Here is a 27,101-nt window from a genome sequence, read left to right on the forward strand (position 1 = left end):
TTCATTACTGTGTCTTCAATACCTATAATGATGCTAGGTGTGTATTTAGGCACTGAAAAAATATATTTTTTTGAGTGAATCATTATCATTACTGCAAAGAGGAAAGAATGGTTTCCGCTTCTCAGAAACGTGTGGTTTCAATAGGACAGTGCCTCTGAAATAAAATGAACATGTAAAGCAGTTAGTTTGGCATTTTGGACATGTAGAAGTACTCATTAGTTGGTAGCTGTTATTGAAGGATAAGCAAAGAAAGAACAGAATTAGACATTTAAATTAGAAATTACCTTAGTAAAAGAAAACTGCATTTGTATCTCAGGATCTAGGGTAGATACTGTTTAGGGACATATTGAAAAATATAGGTTGGAACTATATTGTGGAGCTTCTTGGATTATTCTGTAGGTAATGAGTTATTGCATAATTCTAAGGCAGAGGTGCTGTGATGAAAGTGGTAGATTTGGAAGATGAATCCAATAGTAGTCCTTGAGGTTGATTGGAGACCCTTTTGGTATAAGCTTAACTGGAAATTAAAACATTAGCAAATTTATAAAAATAAAACTTTTACAAAATCATAAATTATGCTCAATTATTAATGACCTCTGAAATTGTACAGTAGTATAAAATGATCATTTGATTACAATTTGCATATCTTGAAGTATTTATGCAATTGCCAACTTTTAATATATCTTTTCATTTACAACCAAGAGCTTTGATTTAAAATAAACCAAGATGTTTATATTGGTAACTAACTTACTAAATATACTAATATAGGGCAAAGTATGTTTAGTCCAGCAAACATTGGTCAGCCACGAAAGACAACATTATCTCCTGCACAGTTGGATCCTTTTTATACTCAAGGAGATTCTCTGACTTCTGAAGATCACCTCGATGACACTTGGGTAACTGTGTTCGGGTAAGGTTTCTGAATCATTTACCTTTCCAAAAAAACTAATAACCAAACACTCCTTAACATTTCATAATAAATATTATCAGATGTCCCCCCCCCAAAAATACTGCACAGCAAACACACATGTACCCACCACCTACCTTCTACAGTTGTTAATATTTTACTTCATTTGTTTTATGTTCCATTAATTCATCTTTCTTTGTTGGTACATTTCAGAATAAGTTGCACACATTAGTACAAATCACGCTGACACTTCAGCATGCTATTATTAATTAGTGTTCAGTATTTGTTGATACTTTTAAAAAAAATTATCTGTTTCTCAGATGTATTTTCTTTAGTGTATTTGCTGGATAATGAAACAGAAATCCTTCTTTAGACTTATGAAACTCCCTTCTTTCTAGTGGTTATTCTCCATCAATTGGACTTAACCGGTTTGGAACTAACAAATTGAATTTCATTTGTGTATAGATGTGTGTGTGTGTGTGTATACACGCATATATGTCACAAGGTTGGTACTTTATAGTCACAGGATATTGGATATTAGTAGACATTATACATGATATTCCTGGATACATTTTGAATAGATTTTTAGATCCAAAAAAGTACTTTAAAGCATTTTGGAGATCATATTGCATCATTTCCATATGAGAAAACTGAGGTGTTAGACTAAGTGATTTATTCAGGGGTTTACATATAGTTATTAGTAAAGTGTCAGCAAAAAACCTTAGGTCTTTTGATTTTTAAGTTGTTACTGTTCATGCCATGCTACATAAGGTTTCCTTCTGAAAGTGTGATAGGTCATACTGATATTGGACCTTACTATATTTAGTTTTGGGGTAAAAAATATAACAATAACACTTGAGCTTCTTGAAGAAAGAACAATGCACAGTAAATGTTAGTGCATTTGAATAGACTATGTACATTCAGTTTATTTAAAATTTAAAATTCAAAAGTAAATGTAAAAGAATATACAATGAAAAGTTTTCCTTCCCACTTGTGTCCCCAACTACAGTTTTTCTCCCTTTTAAGGCAGTAATTGCCACCTGTTTTTTTGTGTAACCTTCCAGAGAGAGTCTATGTATTATTGATTCTGTTTAGGTAAAAAAGCAAGATCATTGCTTTCCTTTATTCCCAGAAAGCCCATGCATAGCTCATAGCAATTGGATGGCTTTTTGACTTTTTTCTTTTCTTTTTTGTGTTTAAATTTTCATACTCTCTCACAACATGGCTGTGTTTTTGAATTTGGGTGTCCCATCCCGTCTGTCAGGCTCAGTAATGTGTCACTTTTAAGATTCCGTAGTAATTGGATAAATTACTTGAATATCTTCTGCTAGTCTTTTTCTTCATTTTTAAGATACACACTTTTCCACCTATTAACTTTCTGTTGGTTTTATGTTTTAGTAACCCTCTGTATGAGTTTGATTGCGAGAACTGAAATGTTTTCTTCTAAGAGATAAAATATTTTATTTTGACTGTTTATAGGATAGTACATCTAAAATATATGTGTTCTTTGATAATTTAACTTTTTCCTACTGACTCAAGGTCATCATGATATATCATTCGTTGTTTTGGGGTGGTTCTTTTATAGGGTATTGAAATGTTTCCACTCAAAGTGGTCGTAGAGTCTTAGAATTACATTTTATTTTTCAAGTACCTCCCCTCTCTTGGAACCATTATTTCTCTTTCATTTTTATTTTCTTCAGCTCTTCTTTGTAGGCACTTTGCCTCATTTGTTGCTTTTCTTTGAGGTTAGAAATTTTATATCCAAACATACATAACATAAAATAAAATTTCAGTACTGAATGCAACCTCTCGATAACTAAAGCTACTGGTTAAGGAAACTCCAGATTTTCAACTTAAAATAGCTTCATTGTTTGGACTATAAAAGTAATAACACCTCATAAAATATTTTTAAACCATAAGGAACTTTATAAAGAAAAAAAGAAAAATCACTTAAAAATTTTCAGAGATATATGGCTATTAAAATCTTGGTAACCACCCTTTTAAATGTTTCTATACTAATGATGCTGGTATTGATTTTCATTTTTATTTAGAACTAAACTTCTGAATTTTCAGTTGGTACTCAGTGTGTAAATAATATGACCATATAATTTAAAATTCTTTTCCTTTTAATAGCTGTAGTATACCTAAGTATTTCACACACACACATAGACACACGCATATATGCCCTCGTAGAATAAATTATATACATAGCTGTGACATGATAATTCTTTTCTAAGAGTGTGATAATGGCAGTGAGAGTAGAATTTTAGGGATTTCATATGTGGAATCTGGGGTTGGGGAAGAATGACTGAGTCAAAACTAATTTTAACATATTTGCTTTTGAGTAATGGGCAATGATATATTTAGCTGATACAGAGGAAAACAGAATGATCAGGGATCTCCTATTAATATTCTAGTCCATTGGGGGAAACTTATCTTGAAATACTTATACGTAGGGTAATTTGCATTTGTATTTATTATGGAAGTTGACTGTTTGGACAACTCTTTTTTCAGGTTTCCTCAAGCATCTGCTTCCTATATATTATTACAATTTGCACAGTATGGGAATATCTTAAAACATGTGGTAAGGCTTACTTCTTTTCAGTTCAAGATTTAGTGTGAAGAAAGAGAAGCTGTGAATTGAGGGAGACTTTGCTCCTGAATATTGTCTGCTTTTTTCCAAACTTAAAAGTTTTTCTTTCTTTTTTTAAGTTTTCATTGAATATGTCTGTTGCAGTCTAGAAGGCTAGAGGTTGCATAGTAGTTAATAAAAGGGATAAAGAAAGAAGATAAGAGAGCGAGAATTTCATGCTCCCCCCCTCTTTCCTTAAATGCTTCATAGTCTCTTAACAAAAATTACACCAAATATTATATAACTGTCTTCCAGTATCCGCTTGTTTTATTGGAGATGAAAGAAAAGAGAAGTTCCTTATTTACAGAGTTCATAGGGCGTTTTTAGCTTGTAGAGAGCTTTTTAAAAACAAGTATCTTACCTTGTCTTACCTATAACAAGTTATAAATAACAAATCTTTTTTCTGTTATCAGGGATTGACTTAATTCCTACAGAAATAACATTGATGAATACAATTTTTAACAATTTCATAGCAAGGGTTAGTAAGATCTTTTTATTTTATTTTTTTAAAATTTTTTTTTAACGTTTATTTATTTTTGAGACAGAGAGAGACAGAGCATGAACAGGGGAGGGGCAGAGAGAGAGAGGGAGACACAGAATCTGAAATACGCTCCAGGCTCTGAGCGGTCAGCACAGAGCCCGACGCGGGGCTCGAACTCACGGACCGTGAGATCATGACCTGAGCCGAAGTCGGACGCTTAACCGACCAAGGCACCCAGGCTCCCCAGTAAGATCTTTTTATAAGAAACAATTATCTTTTGAGAATTACTTTCAGAGAATTTTTGCCACGTATTCTTTATATTGGAGAATTGAGAGGTAGAAATTATTGAAACTGTTTAATAGGATTTTTGTTGAATCCTAGCATTCAGTTTGTTATGGGGCATCAAATAAAAAGTAGAAGCATATATATCTCCTTATCTTTGTATTTTCTAATAAAATTCATGGTTAGGTTTTATATATTTTATGTTTTAAGGGACAACTTCATTCTTTGCAGATGTCTAACACAGGAAATTGGATGCATATTCGTTATCAATCTAAACTGCAGGCTCGGAAAGCCTTAAGCAAAGATGGAAGGATTTTTGGAGAGTCCATCATGATTGGTGTAAAACCATGTATAGATAAAGTAAGTTATTGCTGATGTAAGGAAAATGGCTTCATCTGTATGAAGAGTACATGTCTAAGTATAGACATTGGCAGTTATGTCACTTTGCTTCACTGTGCCCCTTTTTCTTACTTCGTAAAATATGATGATGTTATAGTATTGTTTTCATGGGAAGCTAAATTTTTAGTCATGGGACTTTAGAATTTAGAGGTAATCCATCCTGACTCCTTCATTTTATAGATAAAGAGGCCAATGGGACTTGGGTAACTTATCTAGAGTTGTTAAAGGCAAGATCTAGATTTTAGGTCTCCTAACTTCTAGCTCATTCTCCTGTGCAAAAGCAACATAAAAATCTTTAAATACTTCAAAGGAATGCTGTTCTTTCAAAATGAAATACTTCACATGAATGGTAACAGGGTTAACTATTTAATGGCTGAAACTTTTTAGTCATTTTTATTTTAAAATGTTTAAAAACTATTATATGCCTATAAATAATACTGAGAACAATTTATACTTCATGGCTTGTAAAATGATCATAATTGTTCTTAAGTAATTATACATGAACTTCTGTCTACCAGGCACTGTGCTCATATATACACATTAATGCACAAAGCAGGTCTAGCTCCTGTTCTTACAATCTGTGGTTACTTTAGAGTTCTGTAATTATTATATTATGCTGTAACATATGTTTGTAGAGGCCAGAGGAGAATCTGGGGTTCCTGGCTACTAAGTAGCACTGGAATTTCATGCCTTACTTCCCTCAGGATTTCCCCAAGAATCTTCTTTTTTCTCCCTTGAGGGTTTTTCATAGTATTTTTTAGGAGATTTTTACTCTTGTGAGTCTCTAGTCATCTTGAGGATGTTTGAGATCACTGAAGTGAGCTTTCTGGTTGAGCATTAGATCTCAAATACTAGCTAAGAAGTATGTATTGCTTTATCAAGCCTAAAATTGTTTGAAAGTTTAATTAGATCAAATAAAGTGTGCCTCTTTCAATAAATTTTTCTTTTTAAGTAGGGTGTAATAGTGGATAATAGCATATTATGTTTATAAACAGGGAAGTTCTTTACCTTTCTTTCTCCAGAGTGTTATGGAAAACCATGACAGGTGTGCTTTGTCATCTCCACCTCTAGCCTTTACACCACCAATCAAAACTGTAGGCACACCAACCCAGCCTGGAAGTGCTCCTAGGATTTCTACCATGAGACCTCTTGCTACAGCATACAAAGCTTCTACTAGTGACTATCAGGTATTTTAAGAATTAGATAAAGATAAACTTGAAAAAGTGAAATGCATAGCATGTTTAACCATTGGATTGATTTGTGTGCCATTAAATATTTCTTACGTGATTGCCTTGATGAAATCCCTATAAATTTGCATTCTTAAATTCCTTATTTTAAAAATTATAGTTTTGGCCAATTGAAAACTTACCTTGAATTTTAAAAAAATTTTGCCATTATTTAAAACATTTTGAAGGTTTTAGTTTTTTCTGAGTTATACTTGCATACATTAAAGTTTCTCTTATGAACATCTCTTGGTGTGAGGGAATATTAAAAAACTTGTTGAACTGATGACTGAATCTGATGGTATCACAAATGAAGAACCTCACTGATGTTGGAATAGCTGTGGTTATCAAAGAGACCATTGACTAGCTCCCATTTCACTGTTTCTTGTTTCAAAAAAGTTTAAAGGGAAAGTTCATTATATTCATTGAAGAATGATAGAAGTATTATGACTCTCATTCAGTATGTTACTGTCTCCTACTTAATCAGGTTCTGAACTTGCCTAGTCACAGACACAGGTCCTGAAACAGCAAATAAAACATTTTTAATTTAGTAAGATAGTGACAATTTAGTCTTTTGATTTCCCATGAAATTTGGAGACTAGGACTGGATTTTTCATTAAGGTTTTCTTTTAAGCCAGTCCTGTCTCTTTTATAGTAGGCTTCATGCCTGGTGTGGGGCTTGAACTCATGTCCCTGAGATCAAGAGTCAGATGCTCTGCCAACTGAGCTAGGCAGGCACCCCTAAGGATTTTAAAACCCTCATCTCTTGTAGCTTTTGTATTGTTTGTTCACTTTTCTGATATAAGGAGAAGATATAATTTGTCTTGCCAAAGGAATAGGATTTTGTGCTTTAAAGCATAAAGTTGTTCTAACTAAATCCCTATCTTCTCCTTTAAATATACAATTCGGTACCACAAATGCATTTAACTGTTTGGCTCTTTTAAATTAGCCATTAACTCTAGAATTGACTGTGATACTTAAGAAACTATAGCCTAACAATTGTGTGTGCTTTTTTAATAGGTTATTTCTGACAGACAGACGCCAAAAAAAGATGAAAGTCTTGTATCAAAAGCAATGGAGTACATGTTCGGCTGGTAGTATAGTAAGAGCTAAGAATCACCTACCACGGAGGAGGCTGCTACACTAAAACAGAGTTAGCCCAGTACTGCCAGCTTGCCTTTGGTTAGTTATATAACCACTCTTGGCAGTGCTGAATCGCTCTCTCTCACTTTCTTAGAAGCCTTTTTTCTTTAAGGATACAGCATATTTGTAGCTTGCACTTTAAAAGATGATTGAGATACGTTTTAAAGAAAACAAAAAATCCCTGTAAATAGGATTTTGTGCTTTCTGTGTTAGTGCATGCTTTAAGCACAAAAAACTCAGCATTGATTACTGTAAATTGTATAATTGAATTTGTGGTGAGGTTTTGTAGTCTTCATGAGTTGGTGGGGTGAATTTCATGAAGGGTAAACTATACAACTCCTAACAATACACAAAGATTATAATCAACCAATTTGAATTATGGTTTTTTAATTTAGATAGTATTTAATATTTTAATTATCCTTGTTTATATATGTCCTGTCATGGATTGTCATCTTTCAGTATTCTAAAGTCAAAAGTCTTTTTAAAAACCTACTAAAGTTTCGTGATAATAAACTTTGTCAATTGTATATATTAAACATTTTTTGAAAGTGATTTGTTATTTTATTAACTATTTAAAAAATTTTAAGTGTCTGCTGAAATAGAGAAAATACATCATGAATCTCCACATACTGTAATCTAGCTTTAATAACCATATAACCATAAATATTTTGCCATAGTGGTTTCTTCTCTCTCCCTTTTGTTTAAAGCATATCTCAGATGTGATGTCATTTTAATCTAAGTACTTGAGGATATATCAAAAAAAGAACATTCCCACTTGTAATTACAGTATCAGTATCATACCTAACAGAATTAGTAAGTTTCTTAATATCTAATATATAGCCCATTAAAAAATTTCCCAGTTATCTCCAAAATATATTTATGGTCGGTTAGTACAAATCACTGTCTAGAGTAGGTGTGCATAATATATTTGATTATTTTGTCTTTTAAGTATCTTGAAATCTAAATTAGCTCCTGCTCTCTTTACACCGTGACTTCTTGAAGGAATTGTGAGAGTTGCCTACAGTGTCTCATAGACTGAATGTGGTCAGTTGCTTTCTTTAACTTGTTCTGTCATTTATCCCATATCCTAAAAGTTGGATCTAGGGAAGATTAATTAGATTCTGATTTCTTTTTTTTCTTTTTTGAGCAACAATACTTGATAGTATCTTGCACTTTATATTTAATCAAGAGGTGTTTAATCTGGTTGTCCCACTTTTACTGAGGCTCAAATTGGTCATTGGGCACATGGGTAGAAGCCCAGCATCTTGTTGGAAAATTCCTCATAAGGTTCTTGCATTATGTTTTTGAAAGCATACATTAGTGATATTTGCCTGAATAAATTATTTCATTAAGGTTTGCAAAATGATTTTCCAAATCTATTATTTCTGTTGCATTTATTACCTGGAATTCTTTTATATATAAAAACTTTGCTCCACCCACTAGGGCTATTTTGTTACATGGAATATATTCATACCAAAATGGCAGGATAAATATTTGATCCTTTTCCTTTATTATTTTTCAGAGTAACTGTTGGTGCACTGGAAACTCTAATTGGTGTCCAGTGAGTTAAAAAAAAAAATGTTTTTCTCTGCAGTATCGCTATGCACTTAGAGCATTTTTTTGTTTTTTTTGTTTTTTTTTTTTAATTCACTGTGTTAGTCACTTGGTGTCATTAGTCTTTTGTTCAAATTATCACCCTTGGCCAGTGAGAACCTCATTAAGCTGGCTCTTAAGTGAAAAGGCCTTTAATTGAAATAGTATTTCACCGTAGTATAAGTATCTAGGTAATCAGCATCTCTTTATCTTCAATACTTCTTGATAAAGAATAACTAAACACATTGTATGGAAAGTATTGATATGCCTTTTAAATCACAGCAAACTACCATTAAAGATTTGTTTAGTTCTCTGAGGTGAAGTGTGATACTAAGGACTGTACTGGCCTGGTGAAAATCCATTTATCGTTATAGAGTATTTTTATTCTGATACTTACATATTGAAGTCTTTCTATTCCAACTTAAAATAGGATTTTATTTTATATCTTCTAACATACAGAACTCAATTATTCAAAGTAGAACTGTGGCTACTAGATCCCATTAAACCCTAGCATTTGTATTTGAGTTTTATACATTTTTGTAAAAGGATTATACTTTTTGTTTCTTTTGAGAGGTCATTTTATTTCTGTAGACCTTCGTGGAGCATGAAGTTTGCTTTCTGACTAAAAGTACTTGTTTGCTATGTTTGGGTTTGTGTTTTTATCCAGTGTTTTATCTTGTCTTTATCTCCATCACATCATTTACTTAAAAAGAGCCAGAAAACCTATAAATCTATCAAACCAACACATCTATGACATAAACTTACACAATGTTACATGCCAATTATATCTCATTTTAAAAAGTATATAAAATAATAAAACAAAAAACAAACTGAACAGAAAAGAGCTAGGAAAATCTAAGAAAGCAAACTCCCGTATTTTTCAATGCTACAAAACACAACAGAATTGGGAACTGAGAAGGCTAGAAAAGTTACCCTGAACCAAGCCTCTTCCTAAAAGTTCAGAAAAGCTGATTTCACACAAAAATAAGTAACAAAAAACTATAGTCATGCAAAGTTGTTATACAAAATAAGAGGATAAGGAACAAAGTATCATATAGACATTGGAAGCACATCAGAAAGGCACGCCCATAATAGATCAAAACTATGACCTGGTTATTTAAAAATGACTTCTCAGATGTTTTGGGGTACCTGAGTGGCTCAGTTGGTTAAGTGTCCGACGTCAGCTCAGTTCATGATCTCGCAGTCCGAGAATTCAAGCCCCGCGTCAGGCTCTGTGCTGACAGCTCAGAGCCTGGAGCCTGCTTTAGATTCTGTGTCTCCCTCTCTCCCCTCCCCTGCTCACGCTGTCTCTCTCTCTCTCTCTCTCTCTCTCTCTCTCTCTTTCTCTCTCTTTCTCTCTCTCTCAAAAATGAATAAATGTCAAAAAAATTTTTTAAATGACTTCTATCATTTGAAAGTGATCCGAAGTATGGAAGAATACCAATAATCAGAATTTTTAAAATTTGGGAAAGTACTAGAAATAAAAGGAAGAATAATTTGGAAATGAAGACTAAACTAGACTAAACACAAAAGCAGGTAATGCCTTATGGGAACTAGAATGTCAAAAAGTAGGATGGCCTTAGAAATCAGAAAAGATATAAAAAGGATTTGTGGGAAAATGACAAATTTAAAAATATTTATTTTAATTATAACATAATTCTGTAATGAAATATATATAATATATAATATATATATATACATATACATGTATGTATATATATATAACAAATTACATGAAGAATACTTTGCTAAAAAAAATACTTGGAGCTACATATTGAAAGAAAACCCTGCCTACCTGAGAATGTTCTCTTATGTAAAAACTTCTCATTTGGCTTTAGACAAACAGCAGGTGACTTAGAAGAGCAAAACTTATATGGCACTATGCCAGGAGCAAATACTACTTTTAAGATACTTGGGAGGAAAAATATGAACAAAATATTTTATTTCTAACAAAACTGGTTTTGAAGTATAAAAATTACTTCTTACATATCAGTTTGCAGGAATTCAGGAAACATGTTTTCCTTGAGTGCTTCCTGGGAAATGGACCACAGAATGTGCTCAGATGAGCTAAGTAACTGGAAAGCTGTTGACACAAAGTCTTTGGTGAGCATTAAATTTGACATCACATCATGACCAAAGTGCTGACCAGGTTCATTGCTTGAAGCTTAATCTGCTGGGTGGATTTTCCCTCATTACTTTCAAGTCCACTCTGTGTCTAATATGGCATCAGTCAGTGTGGTTGGCCTACAGCAAGCTGATCCTTCTGTGAATAAAGCCTGGATTTCCTTTCCCCTATTGGCTGATGGTAGAGAACTCCAATTAAGCCATAGATTGTGAAAGGGAGAGGTGTCAGTACCTTGGAGGTAAGTGATTTAGAGTTCTGGGCCACTTTTTCTTGAAACTTGGGAGCCTGTGGACCTGCTTGGGAGCCATCCTGAATGTACCATGGATTATTACCATGCTGGCCAGGCTGGTGGCTTGGTGAATCTGACAGTACTGAGCTTTTGTGATGGGCAGCTTTGGTGACATGGTTGATATACTATGTAACTGATTAGTTACTAAGTCACTTGGTGTGGTACCCTCTCTCACTGTGGCCCCACTGAAACTTAGGAATAGGTTAAAGCATTGTCCCCATGTATTTTGTGTTGTCTCAAAAATCCAGAAGGCTGCCGAGTGCTGTAGCTTTTTTAGTGGTAGTAGGAGCAAGATACAATAATTTATTCTTTGGAGAGAGATGTCTCAGCATGCCCCAGTGGTAGAACTTCATAACTTCACCAATGTAGTAAAACTAAGTTTTTGTGCGTTACCGCCTACCAACTGGCATACATTTGTCTTTAGAGGATGTCTTGAGTATTTGCCACTTACCTTCTTGCAGGTTTAGTGAACATGATGCCATCAATGCACACTATTTGAATAATCAAGAGTTCTCTGACTGGAAGACAGATTTGCCCACTGTTAGACAGGGGTGGGCCAGGGCTCCATTTATCACCAGACCTTATGGCCTCATGCTAACAGGAACCATGAGAACATCTGGGTTCATCAGTGTCACCCTATGACCTTGTATTAGCCCCTAAAATCTCTGGATATTTCTCTTTGGTGCACTTTGAAAAATGAAGACTCTGGAGAATTGCTACTGTATATACTTACTATGGCATTGAAAATTCCTTTCTCAGTTGGAACTTGCCTCCCATTTCATTTGGGTCTAACAGTTGAATCCTATCTGTACACTGGGCTGTGGGGTGGCTGACCTCAGTCTTCTGCATATCTGGTCTTGATCTTTTTAGATTGTATGTAAAACAAAACCACTTTTGGCTTCCTTTCCCTTTCTCCTTTTTAAGAAACATTTAGTTGCCCAATAAGACATAAATACAGAACATTAAAATACACTTTAATGAATTATAAGGTGAATAATCTTGTAACTACCACTCATCAAGAAACAGAATCTTAACCAGCAATGTCCATATGCCCCATTCCAACGTCTATCCTCTTCTTCCCCCACAAAATTAAACACTACTATAATTGTATTTTTTGTAGGTCCAGGTAGTAGGCTTTAAAAGAGTTGGGATTTCTACCTGATGTAGAAAGCTGGTGAAAGTTAAAATTCTTAATGAGGTGGTAAGATTTTTGAATGTTAATGAAACAAAAGTATAGCTGTTGTAACTCCAAAATCCAGTTTTGGAAATTAACTGGTTAGTAAATAAGTTGGATCAATATTATTTTAACTTACAATTTTTTTACATTTTATTTTTACTTTTTAAAAATTTACATCCAAATTAGCATGTAATGCAACAATAATTTCAGGAGTAGATTTTTTAGTGCCCCTTACCCATTTAGCCCATCCCCCCTCCCACAACTCCTCTAGTAACCCTCAGTTCTCCATATTTATGAGTCTCTTCTGTTTTGTTCCCCTTCCCTTATGTTAATCTGTTTTGTCTCTTAAAGTCCTCATATGAGTGAAGTCATATGATTTTTGTCTTTCTCCAACTGACTAATTTCACTTAGCATAATACCCTCCAGTTCCACCTCATACTTGCAAATGGCAAGATTTCATTCTTTTTGATTGCCGAGTAATACTCCATTGTGTATGTATGTATGTGTGTGTGTGTGTGTGTGTGTATATATGTGTGTGTGTGTGTGTGTGTGTGTGTGTGTGTGTGTGTGTGTATGTATATATATATATATATATATATATATATATATATATATATATATATACCACATTTTCTTTATCCATTCATCCATCGATGGACATTTGGGCTCTTTCCATACTTTGGCTATTGTTGATAGTGCTGCTATAAACATGGGGTTGCATGTGTCCCTTTGAAACAGCACACCTGTATCCCATGGATAAATGCCTAGTAGTGCAATTGCTGGGTCATAGGGTAGTTCTATTTTTAGTTTTTTGAGGAACTCCATACTGTTTTCCAGAGTGGCTGCACCAGCTTGCATTCCCTACAACAATGGAAGAGAGATCCTCTTTCTCTGCATCCTCGCCAACATCTGTTGTTGCCTGAGTTGTTAATGTTAGCCATTCTGACAGGTGTGAGGTGGTATCTCATTGTAGGTTTGATTTGTATTTCCCTGATGATGAGTGATGTTGAGCATTTTTTCATGTGTTGGTTGGCCATCTGGATGTCGTCTTTGGAGAAGTGTCTATTCATGTCTTTTGCCCATTTCTTCAATGGATGATTTGTTTTTTGGGTGTTGAGTTTGATAAGTTCTTTATAGATTTTGGATACTAACCCTTTATCTGATATGTCATTTGCAAATATCTTTTCCCATTCTGTTGGTTGCCTTTTAGTTTTGCTGATTGTTTCCTTCGCTGTGCAGAAGCTTTTTATTTTGATGAGGTCCCAGTATAGTTCATTTCTGCTTTTGTTTCCCTTACCTCCAGAGACATGTTGAGTAAGAAGTTGCTGCAGCCAAGATCAAAGAGGTTTTTGCCTACTTTCTCCTCGAGGATTTTGATGGCTTCCTGTCTTACATTGAGGTCTTTCATCCATTTTGAGTTTATTTTTGTGTATGGTGTAAGAAAGTGGTCCAGGTTCATTCTTCTGCATGTCGCTGTCCAGTTTTCCCAGCACCACTTGCTGAAGAGACTGTCTTTATTCCATTGGATATTCTTTCCTGCTTTGTCAAAGATTAGTTGGCCATACGTTTGTGGGTCCATTTCTGGGTTCTCTATTCTGTTCCATTGATCTGAGTGTCTGTTGATACTGTCTTGATGATTACAGCTTTGTAATACAGCTTGAAGTCTGGGATTGTGATGCCTCCTGCTTTGGTTTTCTTTTTCAAGATTGCTTTGGCTATCCAGGGTCTTTTCTGGTTCCATACAAATTTTAGGATTGTTTGTTCTAGCTCTGTGAAGAATACTGGTGTTATTTTGATAGGGATTGCATTGAATATGTAGATTGCTTTGGGAAGTACTGACATTTTAACAATATTTCTTCTTCCTATCCAGGAGCATGGAATCTTTTTCCATTTTTTTGTGTCTTCTTCAATTTCTTTCATAAGCTTTCTATAGTTTTCAGTGTACAGGTTTTTCACCTCTTTGGTTAGATTCATTCCTAGGTATTTTATGGTTTTTTTGTGCAACTGTAAATGGGATTGATTTCTTGATTTCTCTTTCTGGTGCTTCATTGTTGGTGTATAGGAATGCAACTGATTTCTGTGCGTTGATTTTATGTCCTGCAACTTTCCTGGATTCATGAATCAATTCTAACAGTTTTTTGGTGTAATCTTTTGGGTTTTCCATATACAGTATCATGTCATCTGCGAAGAGTGAAAGTTTGACCTCCTCCTGGCCGATTTGGATGCCTTTTATTTCTTGGTGTTGTCTGATTGCAGAGGCTAAGACTTCCAATACTTTGTTGAATAACACTGGCAAGAGTGGACATCCCTGTCTTGTTCCTGACCTTAGGGGGAAACCTCTCAGTTTTTCCTCATTGAGGATGATATCAGTGTTGTGTTGTTCATATATGGCTTTTATGTTCTTGAGGTATGCTCCTTCTATCCCTACTTTCTTAAGGATTTTTATCAAGAAAAGATGCTGTATTTTGTCAAATGCTTTCTTGGCACCTATTGAGAGGATCCTATGGTTCTTGTCCTTTCTTTTATTGATGTGATGAATCACGTTAATTGTTTTGCGGATATTGAACCAGCCCTGCATCCCAGGTATAAATCCCACTTGGTTGTGGTGAGTGATTTTTTTAATGTATTCTTGGAGCTGGTTGGCTAATATCTTGTTGAGTATTTTTGCATCCATGTTCATCAGGGAAATTGGTCTATAGTTCTCCTTTTTAGTGGGGTCTCTGTCTGGTTTTGGAATCAAGGTAATGCTGGCTTCATAGAAAGAGTTTGGAAGTTTTCCTTCCATTTCTATTTTTTGGAACACCTTCAAGAGAGTAGGTGTTAACTCTTCCTTAAATGTTTGGTAGAATTCTGCTGGAAAGCCATCTGGTCCTGGACTCTTGTTTTTGGCAGATTTTTGATTACTAATTCGATTTCCTTACTGGTTATGGGTCTGTTCAAATTTTCTATTTCTTCCTGTTTCAGTTGGGTAGTGTATATGTTTCTAGGAATTTGTCCATTTCTTCCAGATTGCCCATTTTATTGGCATGTAATTACTTATAATCTCTTATTATTGTTTTTATATCTGCTGTGATGGTGTGATCTCTCCCCTTTCATTCTTGATTTTATTTACTTGGGTCCTTTTTCTTTTTGATCAAACTGGCTAGTGGTTTATCAATTTTGTTAGTTCTTGCAAAGAATCAGCTTCTGGTTTCATTGATCTGTTCTACTGTTTTTTTTTTTTTGGTTTCGATAGCATTAATTTCTGCTCTGATCTTTATTATTTCCTGTATTCTGCTGGTTTTGGATTTTATTTGCTGTTCTTTTTCCAGCTCTTTAAGGTGTAAGGTTAGGTTCTATATCTGAAATCTTTCTTCCTTCTTTAGGAAGGCCTGGATTGCTATATACTTTCCTCTTATGAGCACCTTTGCTGCATCCGAGAGGTTTGGTTGTGGTGTTACCATTTTCATTGGCTTCCATATACTTTTCAATCTCCTCTTTAACTTCTTGGTTAGCACATTCATTCTTTAGTAGGATGTTCTTCAGTCTCCAAGTATTTGTTACCTTTCCAAATATTTTCTTGTGGTTGATTTCGAGTTTCATAGCATTGTGGTCTGAATATGCACGGTATGATCTCAATCTTTTTGTACTTGCTGAGGGCTGATTTGTGTCCCAGTATGTGGTCTATTCTGGAGAACGTTCCATGTGAACTGGAGAATAATGTATATTCTGCTGCTTTAGGATGAAATGTTCTGAATATATCTGTTAAGTCCATCTGTTCCAGTGTGTCATTCAAAGCCATTGTTTCCTTGTTGAGTTTTTGATTAGATGATCTGTCCGTTGCTGTGAGTGGGGTGTTGAAGACTTCTACTATTATGGTATTACTATCGATGAGTTTCTTTATGTTTGTGATTACTTGATTTATATATTTGGGTGCCTTCACATTTGGCGCATAAATGTTACAATTGTTAGGTCTCCTTGGTGGATAGACCCCTTGATTATGATATAATGCCCTTCTGCATCTCTTGATACAGTCTTTATTTTAAAGTCTAGATTGTCTGACATAAGTATGGCTACTCCGGCTTTCTTTTGTTGGCCACTAACATAATAGATGGTTCTCCACCCCCTTATTTTCAATCTGAAGGTGTCTTTAGGTCTAAAGTGGGTCTCTTGTAAACAGCATATAGATGGATCTTGTTTTCGTATCCATTCTGTTACCCTGTGTCTTTTGATTGGAGCATTGAGTTCATTGACGTTTAGAGTGAGTACTGAAAGATATGAATTTATTGCCATTATGATGCTTGTAGAGTTGGAGTTTCTGGTGGTGTTCTCTGGTCCTTTCTAATCTTTGTTGCTGTTGGTATTTACTTATTTATTTATTTATTTATTTATTTGTTTATTTATTTACTTATTTATATTTTCATCTTTTCTCCCCTCACAGAGTCCCCCTTAAAATTTCTTGCAGTGCTGGTTTAGTGGTCATAAACTCCCTTAATTTTTGTTTGGGAAACTTTTTATCTCTCCTTCTATTTTGAACGATAGCCTTGCTGGATAATGAATTCTTGGCTGCATATTTATCTGATTCAGCACACTGAATATATCCTGCTACTCCTTTCTGGCCTGCCAAGTTTCTGTGGATAGGTCTGCTGCAAACCTGATCTGTCTTCCCCTGTAGGTTAGGGACTTTATTTTTCCCTTGTTGCTTTCATGATTCTCTCCTTGCCTAAGTATTTTGTGAATTTGGCTATGATATGCCTTGTTTATGGTCGTTTTTTTTTTTAATCTCATGGGAGTCCTCCGTGCTTCCTGGATTTTGATGCCTGTGTCTTTCCTCAGGAAAGTTTTCTGCTATGATTTATTCACATAACCCTTCTACCCCTATTTCTCTCTCTTCATCTTCTGGGACCCCTGTTATTCTGATATTGTTCCTTTTTAATGAGTCACTGATTTCTCTAATTCTTAAATCATGCTCTTTTGCCTTAATCTCCGTCTTTTTTCCTTCTTCATTATTCTCTATAAATTTGTCCTGTATATCGCTGATTGTTCTGCCTCATCCATCCTTGCCACCACTGCATCCATCTGTGATTGCAGCTCAGTTATAGCATTTTTAATTTCATTCCATTTTTTACTTCTTTTATCTCTACAGAAAGGGACTCTAATCTATTTTCGATTCCAGCTAGTATTCTTATTATCGTGATTCTAAATTCTGGTTCAGACATCTTGCTTGTATCTGTGTTGGTTAAATCCCTGGCTGTTGTTTCTTCTTGCTCTTTCTTTTGGGGTGAATTCCTTCGTTTTGTCATTTTGAAGGGAGAAAAGGAATTAATGATGTAGAAAAATTGAAATTAAAAGGAATTAAAATTTTAAAAATATTAAAATTAAAACACACACACACACAAATTGAATAAATGATTGGTAGATCCTAAGTGTGTTTTGGTCTGAGTGTTGATAGTGCTTTGACAGATTAGAGAAAAGAAGGGGGGGGAAGGAAATCGTTTGAGAATTTGAGAAAATGAATATGCTGAAGTAGACTAAAATGAGATGATGGGAGTAAAATAGAATTTAAAAGGGGCGCCTGGGTGGCGCAGTCGGTTAAGCGTCCGACTTCAGCCAGGTCACGATCTCGCGGTCCGTGAGTTCGAGCCCCGCGTCAGGCTCTGGGCTGATGGCTCGGAGCCTGGAGCCTGTTTCCGATTCTGTGTCTCCCTCTCTCTCTGCCCCTCCCCCGTTCATGCTCTGTCTCTCTCTGTCCCAAAAATAAATAAATAAATAAAAAAAAAAACGTTGAGAAAAAAGAATTTAAAAAAATTTACACAAAAGTAAAGAATATAGTGGAAAAAATTAAAGAAAATATTTTTAATAAAAACAAAAATTAATTTTTTTCTCTTTCTGTATTCAAGAAAAAGAAAAGAAAAAAGAAAAAAAGGAAATCATTTGAAAATTTGAAAGCGAATACACTGTAGTAGATTAAAATAAAATGATGGAAGTAAAATAGAATTTGAAAAAATTTACATAAAAGCAAAAAATATAGTAAAAACATTAAAGAAATATTTTAATAGAAACTGAAAGTAAAAATGGAGTTTTTCTCTTTCTGCATTCAAGAAGAAAAGAAACGAAAAAAAATCATTTGAAAATTTACAAAGGTGAATACACTGAAGTACACTAAAATAACATGATGGAAGTAAAATAGAATTTGAAAAAAATTACACAAAAGTCAAAAATATAGTAAAAAATTAAAGAAAAATATATTTAATAAAAATTGAACATAAAAATGAATTTTTTGTCTTTCTGTATTCAAGAAAAAGAAAAGTTTAAAAGAGAGAAAAAAAGGAAACTGAATAGATAAACCTACTAACAGATTGAAGTAGGACTGAAATTACTTTGTTTTCCCCTAGAAGTCAGTCTGTGTAGTGCTTAATAGTCCATAAACTAAGCGGGCGGTGAGACTCGTGTTCTTGAAGAGCCATGTTGGCCCACTTGGGCAGGACTCAGTGTAACAGCTCCACTCTCCACTAGATGGCGCTGACAGGCCTACTGGGGTGGATTTTTGCCGTGCTCATAGGGGCCTGTGCGCATCACAGGAGCGGTGAAAATGGCGCCACCCAGGTACCCAGTCTGTTCTCCCGGATCAGCAATCATTCACCTGTCCTCTGTCTTCAGCTTTCCTCCACTCCCTGCTTTTTCACTCTCCGTGACCAGCCCCCAGGCAGTACCTCTCTCCCGAGTTTTGTCTCAGATGTGGCTGTTTTCCCCGGCCCCTTACTTATGAAGGACTGCGGCTTTGACCCGCTCCGCCCCTCTGTGGGAGGGTCTCACCGAGCAATGGCTGAATGAGCAATGGCCAAATGTCGGCTGCACCCAGGAACACTTGCTGGACCCTGCTGCTGCCAATGCCCAGAGACTGCAGCCAGGTGCCAGCCCGCCCCAGGAAAAGTTCGCAAGACAGTGTAGCAGCAGCGTTTCAGGGATTATGGAAAATCACAACCCACATCTGGCACCAGGCTTCACCCTTAACCACCTTGTTCCAGCACCAACGAATGCAGTCGTTTTCTGGGGTCTGCTGGGACCAGGTGGCTTCAACAGTCTCTACCAAAAGTCCTTCCAGCAGTGGAACCGCTTTTCCCCATGTGGCCCAAGAACCTCCCGGACCCCACTCTGTTTCTGGGGATTGGCCCTTCCCACCAGAGCACCGCCAGGTATCGAGCTCCAGAGTTGCAGCCTTTGCGCTTCCCTTGTTTACAGTCTTAATGGAATTTAAACCCTCTCCTTTCTCCTTTCTCCCTTTTTAGTTTAGTCCCTGTGGCTGTTTCCAGTTTTCCACTTTCTCTCCAGCTGCTTTTGGGGAGGGGCGCTTTTCCCGTATTCTCCCCCCGCACCCCCCCACCAGTCTCCGCCCTCTCTCAGCTCGCAAAAGCACCTCCCTTTCTGCTCCGTCTCGCTCCCCAAGTTCACCTCTCCATGCCACATGCCTGCTGAATTCTGTGGTTCAGGTTGTGCAGATTGTTGTGTTAATCCTCCAATCAGTTTTCTAGATGTGCAGGATGGTATAGTGTTGGTCTGGCTGTATTTCATGGATGCGAGACACGCAGAAAACTTCCATGCTGTTCCATCATCTTGGCTCCTCTCCTACAATTTTTTTTAATTAGGTTATGATTTAAAGGGAAAGTAATCTATCTGACATAATTTTAAATAGCTTTCTAAAATGATTATCTGACTAACTTTAAAACTTAACTTTTTGACTCAATGTCCTTACATAGTTATCAGAACATTAACTAAAAATTAATGCAGTTCAGAGAAATTGTAGTATTTGCTGGTAAATTAAAAAGTAGTGGTTAAAGTTACTGGAATTTTATTTTTTTATTGTTTATTCTTTATTTATTTTTGAGAGAGAGAGAGTACAAGTAGAGAGGGGCTGTCAGTGCAAAGCCTGATGGGCTCAAATCCACAAACCATGAGATCATGACCTGAGCTGAAGTCAGAAGCTAACTGAGCCACCCAGGTGCCCCAAAGTTACTGGAATTTTAGAATTTGTTTTATACAGTGATTATAAGAGCATGGATTTTGGAGTGAGACTTAAAATCCTCTCTCTGTTTACCAGCTTAGCTATTTAACCTTGGACAAGTTACTGAACCTTTTTGTGCCTCAGCTTCATCATCAATAAAATGGTAATAATGATAGTGTCTTCTTCATAGAGTTGTTAGGATTAAATGAATGAATACAGTAAATCATTTAGAACAGTGCCTGGCTGTACTAAGCACCCATTAAACATTAACCATCATTAAGTAGTTAGCAAGATTAGTTCACATGCTAGCTTATTAGCCTCATTAAAAAAAAAAATGAATATGTGGTAGATTAAAGATCACTTCAAATTTTTGACTTTCCTCCCCGCTGAGAGGCAGGATCTATTTCTCCTGTGTAGGTGTTTTTATTTGCATTTTACTTTTTATGAAACCAATGTAGTACAGGGAAAATGGTGTTATGCCAGTTTCAAAACATGTGTAAGAGGACCAGCAGCTTCTACCTTGGTCTCTTGAAGTCCTGACCTGCCACGCAAGAAGACTCCTGCGGGGCAGAGCTGGGAAGGGCCTGAGACCACATGGAGTGGAGAGAAACTCAGCTAAGCCCAGCCTTCCAGTTGCCCAAGGCACCAAGTATGTGAATGAGGCTGTCATGGACCCTTCACCACAGTCCAGCTGCCAGGTCGCTATCACTGAGAGTCCGTTTATATACACAGCAACTGGAACAGAAGGGAGAACACATAGTGTCTCCCCTAAGATCACATAGATATATACTGATAGAAATAGGGCAGAAATCCAGATTCTTTACTCCAGAGTGCAGTGTTGTGGAATCATAGTGTATTTTCTTTAATATTTAGGTTGATTTTTAAATCACTTAAATTTAAGATGCACTGGAGAAGTGTTTTAAATGAATTTCCCACATTCCAGTTGTAGCTCTAGAATCAACTACTGTGTAAAAGAATATTTGAAAAGAAAGTATTAAAAACAATATAAAACCAAATTATTTTTGGCATAGAAATTATTTTTGGACATATGAAGTTAAAATCTTTATAATATGCAAAGTATTAACAAATGACTACACACACTTGTTAATTGTTTAAACATTAACGGTTGCTGAATTCTTCATATATTTTGTTTGTGCTAGCATTTAGGCATTAGCATAGGGAAAGTCTTGGGACAAAAAGGTTCCAGGTTCTGCTAACTGGGAGAAACCTCAGGGCAACTTGTTCTGGAATAGGGACATGGACTCTGGAAAGGGGCTCAAGATTGTGTGTGTGTGTGTTTTTTTGTTTGTTTGTTTAAGAGGTGGGTCAGCAAATGGGGTTTTTGGAGACTTTGGGTCATATTACCAGGTTATTTCTTGGTTAATTAGTGGAAGATATTTTATAAATTTAATTAATCTGTCACTCCTGGTTGTTTCTTATAAGTAGCTGCTAATTCTTGCAGAAACAGTTTTTGAAGTGGAATTTAAATAGGTTTTCTATTGTTGAATAAGGGGCTCCTGGGTGGCTCAGTCGGTTAAGCGTCCGACTGCGGCTCAGGTCATGATCTCGCGGTCCGTGGGTTCGAGCCCCGTGTCAGTCTCTGTGCTGACAGCTCAGAGCCTGGAGCCTGTTTCAGATTCTGTGTCTCCCTCTTTCTCTGACCCTCCCCTGTTCATGCTCTCTCTCTCTCTCTGTCTCAAAAATAAATAAACGTTAAAAAAAATAGATTTTCTATTGTTTAATAAACTTCAGAAACAACTATAGATGTGCCCATCTTGTGGTGACCATCAGAAGTGTCCAAAATGAAAAGGTTTTAGAGTAAAAACAAGCTGGAATATCTGAGATTAAAAGCATTAGCTATTTACGTTTTTGGAAATACTGACCACTTCTTTTTTTACATTTTTGTTACTTTCTGCCTTTTTTTTTTTTTTTTTTTGAGCCCTGGTGTTAGTCTTACTGCATATATTTACTTTAATAATAAAAGATAAAAAATATTTTTTGGAGGGAATGAATGAACAGGTCATTTTTCTTTTTCAAAGTTTTCTTTTGAGCCAGAATAAAAGGAATATTGATAAATTGAAACATGGAAACCTTGAGTTATGTCATTGATTTAAAAAGGAGAAATTAGTATCAAGGAGATGTAATCTGGTATTTCAAGCAGCTGTACTATAGTTTATATGATCTACAAAAAGTACGTAGAACATATACCTGTAATCCCACCCATCAGTGTTTGGAAATTTTTTCAACAACCAATTCAAGTAATAATTGAGCTCTTAATATGTGCTAGAGCCTTGGGATATATGGGATGAATAAAGACAGGCACCCACTTTTGTGGAACAAACATACCAGCAGAAAGAGGTAACAGGAAATAATCCTAGTAAATAAGTCATAGAGTAAGTTAAAAGGTAATAGGTGCTGTGGGAGAAAATGATCAGAAATGCTGGAGTGTTAAGCAGCACTCATGGTAGGCCTCATTCATAAGGTGAGATTTGAGCCGACTTGAAGGGGATGAGGTTGTTAGGGTGGAATTTGGGGAAGAACATTCCAGGCAGAGGGAACAGCAAGAACAAAGACAGGAGTTTGCCTGGTGTGTTCAAGGAACAGCAGAGGGGAAGGTTGAGTTGAGTGAGCAAGGGGAGGAATAGTAGGAAAATAGATCAGAGGTAATGAGGGCTCAGATCACATAGGATCTTCTAGACCTTAGTAAAGATTGTGATTTCTATTCTTTGTGGTAGGCAGAATAATGGCCCCGAAAGATGTCAGTGTCCCTATCCCCAGAACATGTGAATATGTTACATTACATGGCAAGGGGAACTATGCAGATAGGATTAAGGGTGTGGCCCTTGATGACAGGTACGTGTAAAGATGCTCACCATCACTAATCATGAGAGATGCAAATCAAAACCACAGTGAGATAACACCTCACACCTGTTAGAGTAACTATTATAAAAACAAGAAATAAGGGGCACCTGGGTGGCTTAGTTATGTGTCCGACTCTTGGTTTTGGCTCAGGTTATGATCTCACAGTTCATGGGATCAAGCCTTTCATGGGGCTCTTTGCTGACAGGTTGGGGCCTGATTGGGATTCTCCCTCTCTCTCTGCCCTTCCCCTGCTCATGCATGTGTGTGTTGTGTCTCAAAATAAACATTAAGGCGCGCGCGCGCACACACACACACACACACACACACACACGAGATAATAAATGTTGGTGAGGATGTGGAGTAAAGGGAATCTTTGTGCACTGTTGGTGGAAATATAAATAAGCACAGCCACTATGGAAAACAGTATGGAAGTGCCTCAAAAAACTAAAAATAGAACTACTACATGATCCAGTAATTCCACTTTTGGGTATTTGTCCAAAGAAGAAAAAAATACTAATTCAAAAAGATGTATGCACTCCCATGTTAATTGCAGCATAATTTACAATAGCCAAAATAGGGAAACAACCTGAGTGTCCACTGATGGATGAATGGATCGAGAAAATGTAGTATACATACACAGCAGAATATCACTCAGCTGTTAAAGAATGAAATATTCTCATTTGCAACAACATGGATATACCTTGAAGGCATGCTCAGTGAAATAAGTCAGAGAAAGATAAATACCATATGATCTCATTTATATTTGGATTCTAAGCAAACAAGGACCAACAGAAGAACAAAAAAAGCTCTCATAGATAACAGAGAAGAGGTTGATGGTTGCCAGAGGGGAGATGTGTGGGTGGGGAGGGCAAAATGAGCGGAGGGAGTAAAAAGGTACAAACTTCCAGTTATAAAATAAGTAAGGCATGGCATGTAATGTACGATATTGTCCTTATAGTTAATAACGCTATAATATGTATTTGGAAGTTACTGAGAGTAAATCTTAAAAGTCCTCATCAGAAGAAAAAAATATTTTGTAACCATGTATGATGATAAATGTTAACTTACTGTGGTGACGATTTCATAATGCAAATAATGAATCATATTGTACACCTGAAACTTATATGTTAATTGTACCTTAAAAAAGCCAAAAAAACAAACAAAAGGGTATGGAACTCCAGGTGGGAAGACTGTGTCTGATAATTCAGGTGGGCCCATTTTAATCATATTAGCTCTTAAACTTGGAGGAGGCCCTCCTCCCTGGAAATCAGAGAGTCTCCAGAATCTGAGAAGAGCCCTCAGCTGACAGCCAGTAGGGAAATGGAGACATAGTCCTACAGCGCGGAGAAACTGAGAAACTGAATTCTGGCAACAACCTCAGTGAACAAGGAAACAGATTTTCTCCTTAGAGCCTCCAAAAAGAGGCACATCCTTGCTGACTTCTTGACTTTGGGCTCGTGAGACCTAAGCAGAGAATGACTCATCCTAGCTCACCGGACTTCAGACCTGTGGGAACTGTAAGAATAATACATTTTGCCCTGTTTTAAGCCACCAAATTTGTGATAATTTAACAGTAATAGAAAACTAAATACCCGGAGTGAAACAGGAAGCGATTGGATACTTTTTAGTAGAGGAGTATCATGATATAACTTGTTTCCTTTTTATTTATATGAATTTCTGTGATCTCTTGATGACACAGGTGGTTTTTCACAATCTCTCAGGAAGGGTAATCACCTTTCACCTTTGGTACTTGAAAGCCAAGTAATTTATATTCTTGACGACACTATTTTGATAATTTGAAAAGGCTTTTACACTTTCTGAATTTCAGTGTTAATATATGTTTCTTTTTCAAGAAATCCAGATTAATATGATCTGGAACGTTTAAGTGAATTTAAAGCTATTTTACTCATTTAGGGAAAAATGATACCTATCATCTGTAGCAAAGCCAACCTGAATTATCTCTGAAGTTAATTTTAATCCTCTATTTTCTCTTCTCCTGTTTTTTTTTTTTCATTTTCTTCTCACAAACTAAATCTTTGTTAAAACCAAAGTGCCGAGGATTAAGTGAAGAATAAAAAGATACTAAGATTGTCTTTAAGCTCCTGTTTCAATGTTTCTTAACATTTGGGTATATTTTCCACAGCATTCCATTTTGGCTATCTCAAGCAGAAGCAGCACAGAAGTTTAGTGAATGAATCCTCAGTAAATAACTATTTGTCTTCTAAATTTGCATAGAATAGTAGCTCAGTAAAACCTAGCTCCATTCAAGGTAACACATTTCAGCTTGGGACCACAGAGCTTTTCCAATCAGCTAGAGATAGGAAGTTGTAGCTGTAGGAAAATATGACAAAAGAAAACCTCTGGGCCAACCTGCAGAAAGGCCAAAAATGGGACTTAGCAGTTACTAATAGAATGTTCCTAAAAAGAGGTTCCCTCAAAATTATCTGTATTCAGTATCTAGTATATACATTGATGGAAGCTAATCCTCTGTTGTGCTTTTGTGTTTCAAAATAAATTGACCAACTCTGTGCACAAGAAGGCCACTAGCTTTAAAAAATAACTTAAGTGAGGGGTGCCTAGGTGGCTCAGTTGGTTAAGCGTCCGACTCTTGGTTTTCGGCCCAGGTCATGGCCTCACGATTCTTGAGTTGGAGCCTTGTGTGGGGCTCTGCGCTGACAGTACAGAGCCTGCTTGGGATTCTCTCTCCCTCTCTGCCCCTCCCCGACTCACACTCTATCTCTCTCTCACAAATAAATAAACAAAAACTTGAAAAAAAACCCTTAAGTGATAGAACTATAACATATAAGTATTCTTAGGGAGAAATTGAGAAATTCCCATGTCCCTAGAGAGAAGAAGTTTAATTCTCTTTTTTTGTGTGTGGTAAAATGCTGGACACAATATATGCACTGCTTTGACAATTCTTTCTAAGCTAAAAAAGATAAAGTCACTTAACCTAAGATTAAATTCACTTAGGCATTGTAAATTGCACCAAACATCAAGGCAATTGGCTCTCGAAGGGTCAAGAAAGCCTGTTCACTTTAGCATAATGCAAATTCTCATAGCAGCAAGTTTCTATTCCCCATGAAACCCAATCTCAATGTAACATTGTCAGATTTAAGTTAAACCTTTTAAAATATTAATGATTAATATTATGATTAATTTAGGAAAGAAAATTAGTACTATAGGTTTTGAAATATTAATGATTAATATTATGATTAATTTAGGAAAGAAAAGCTGGTACTATGCAGTGTTGAAAACCAAGGAGACTGAGGGCTTGTAAAACTTAATGTAAACTTGTTCACAATGAGTTAAGAGGCTTCACTCTGGGACTTTGTTGGGTGACTCAGAATCTTTATTGTGGTGATTCAAGTCAGACCTAGTCTACAAGGTAAGACTTTATATACCTGAAATTAATATAATACTGTATGTTAACTGGAATTAAAATAAAAATTAAAAAAAAACATGCAAGTAGACTGCCCCTTATTCAGTGTTAGGGATGCCATGTTAGTTAACATATAGTGCCATGATCAATTACCTGTGCCAAAGATAATCTAGGTCAAACTATTCTGATTACTGCTTTGCCTTTTCTACACATCATGGCAACCATGTCAGCTCTAGCATTCCAATCTACCTAAGCCTTGGATATCTTCCTCTCCCAGTTCCCAAAAGTATTGTGTGGGGACCAACGGGAGTGGCTGAGAGCCTTTCTGGGTGTCCATGAGCTCTTTTTTTTCATAATTCGAGGACATTGCCTTTTCTATTCTTATGTGAGTGCACAGTGAAGTTTTTCAGAGGCTACATGACATTTGATGATAATATCTCTATGATGGCTAATGGAATATGGGGGTGTGCATTCTTGTGTTTTAATTTTTTAGGGGGATGTTATCAGTAATTTCTAAGAGTATAAAGGGGTCCTGAGACTAAAAAGTATGAGAACTAATGCCTTATAATATCTCAAGGAAGGTCTCATTTCGACTTCATTTAGCATGAACTACCTTTGATTGTAT

General features: G+C 36.1%; 1 protein-coding gene across 7 annotated transcripts in view; it reads left to right on the forward strand.

Moving 5' to 3' along the window:
* NUP35 (nucleoporin 35) overlaps positions 1 to 11,743 on the forward strand; it is a 45,913-nt gene extending 34,170 nt beyond the window's left edge. For 3 of the 7 annotated variants that reach the window (XM_042994866.1, XM_042994867.1, XM_007083872.2), the window contains exons 5-9: positions 769 to 910; positions 3,422 to 3,491; positions 4,534 to 4,662; positions 5,724 to 5,888; positions 6,945 to 7,573. In XM_042994866.1, the coding sequence (XP_042850800.1) occupies positions 769 to 910; positions 3,422 to 3,491; positions 4,534 to 4,662; positions 5,724 to 5,888; positions 6,945 to 7,022 (584 nt within the window). In that variant the 3' untranslated portion in view covers positions 7,023 to 7,573. Of the gene's footprint in view, positions 1 to 768; positions 911 to 3,421; positions 3,492 to 4,533; positions 4,663 to 5,723; positions 5,889 to 6,944; positions 7,574 to 8,016; positions 8,104 to 10,653 lie in introns of those variants that run through there. The other 4 variants (XR_006220837.1, XR_006220838.1, XM_042994865.1 and 1 more) reach the window with 4 other exon arrangements.
* Positions 11,744 to 27,101: the final 15,358 nt, after the last annotated feature.

The sequence above is a fragment of the Panthera tigris genome, chromosome C1 (genome assembly GCF_018350195.1).
Source record: "Panthera tigris isolate Pti1 chromosome C1, P.tigris_Pti1_mat1.1, whole genome shotgun sequence".
NCBI lineage: Eukaryota > Metazoa > Chordata > Mammalia > Carnivora > Felidae > Panthera > Panthera tigris.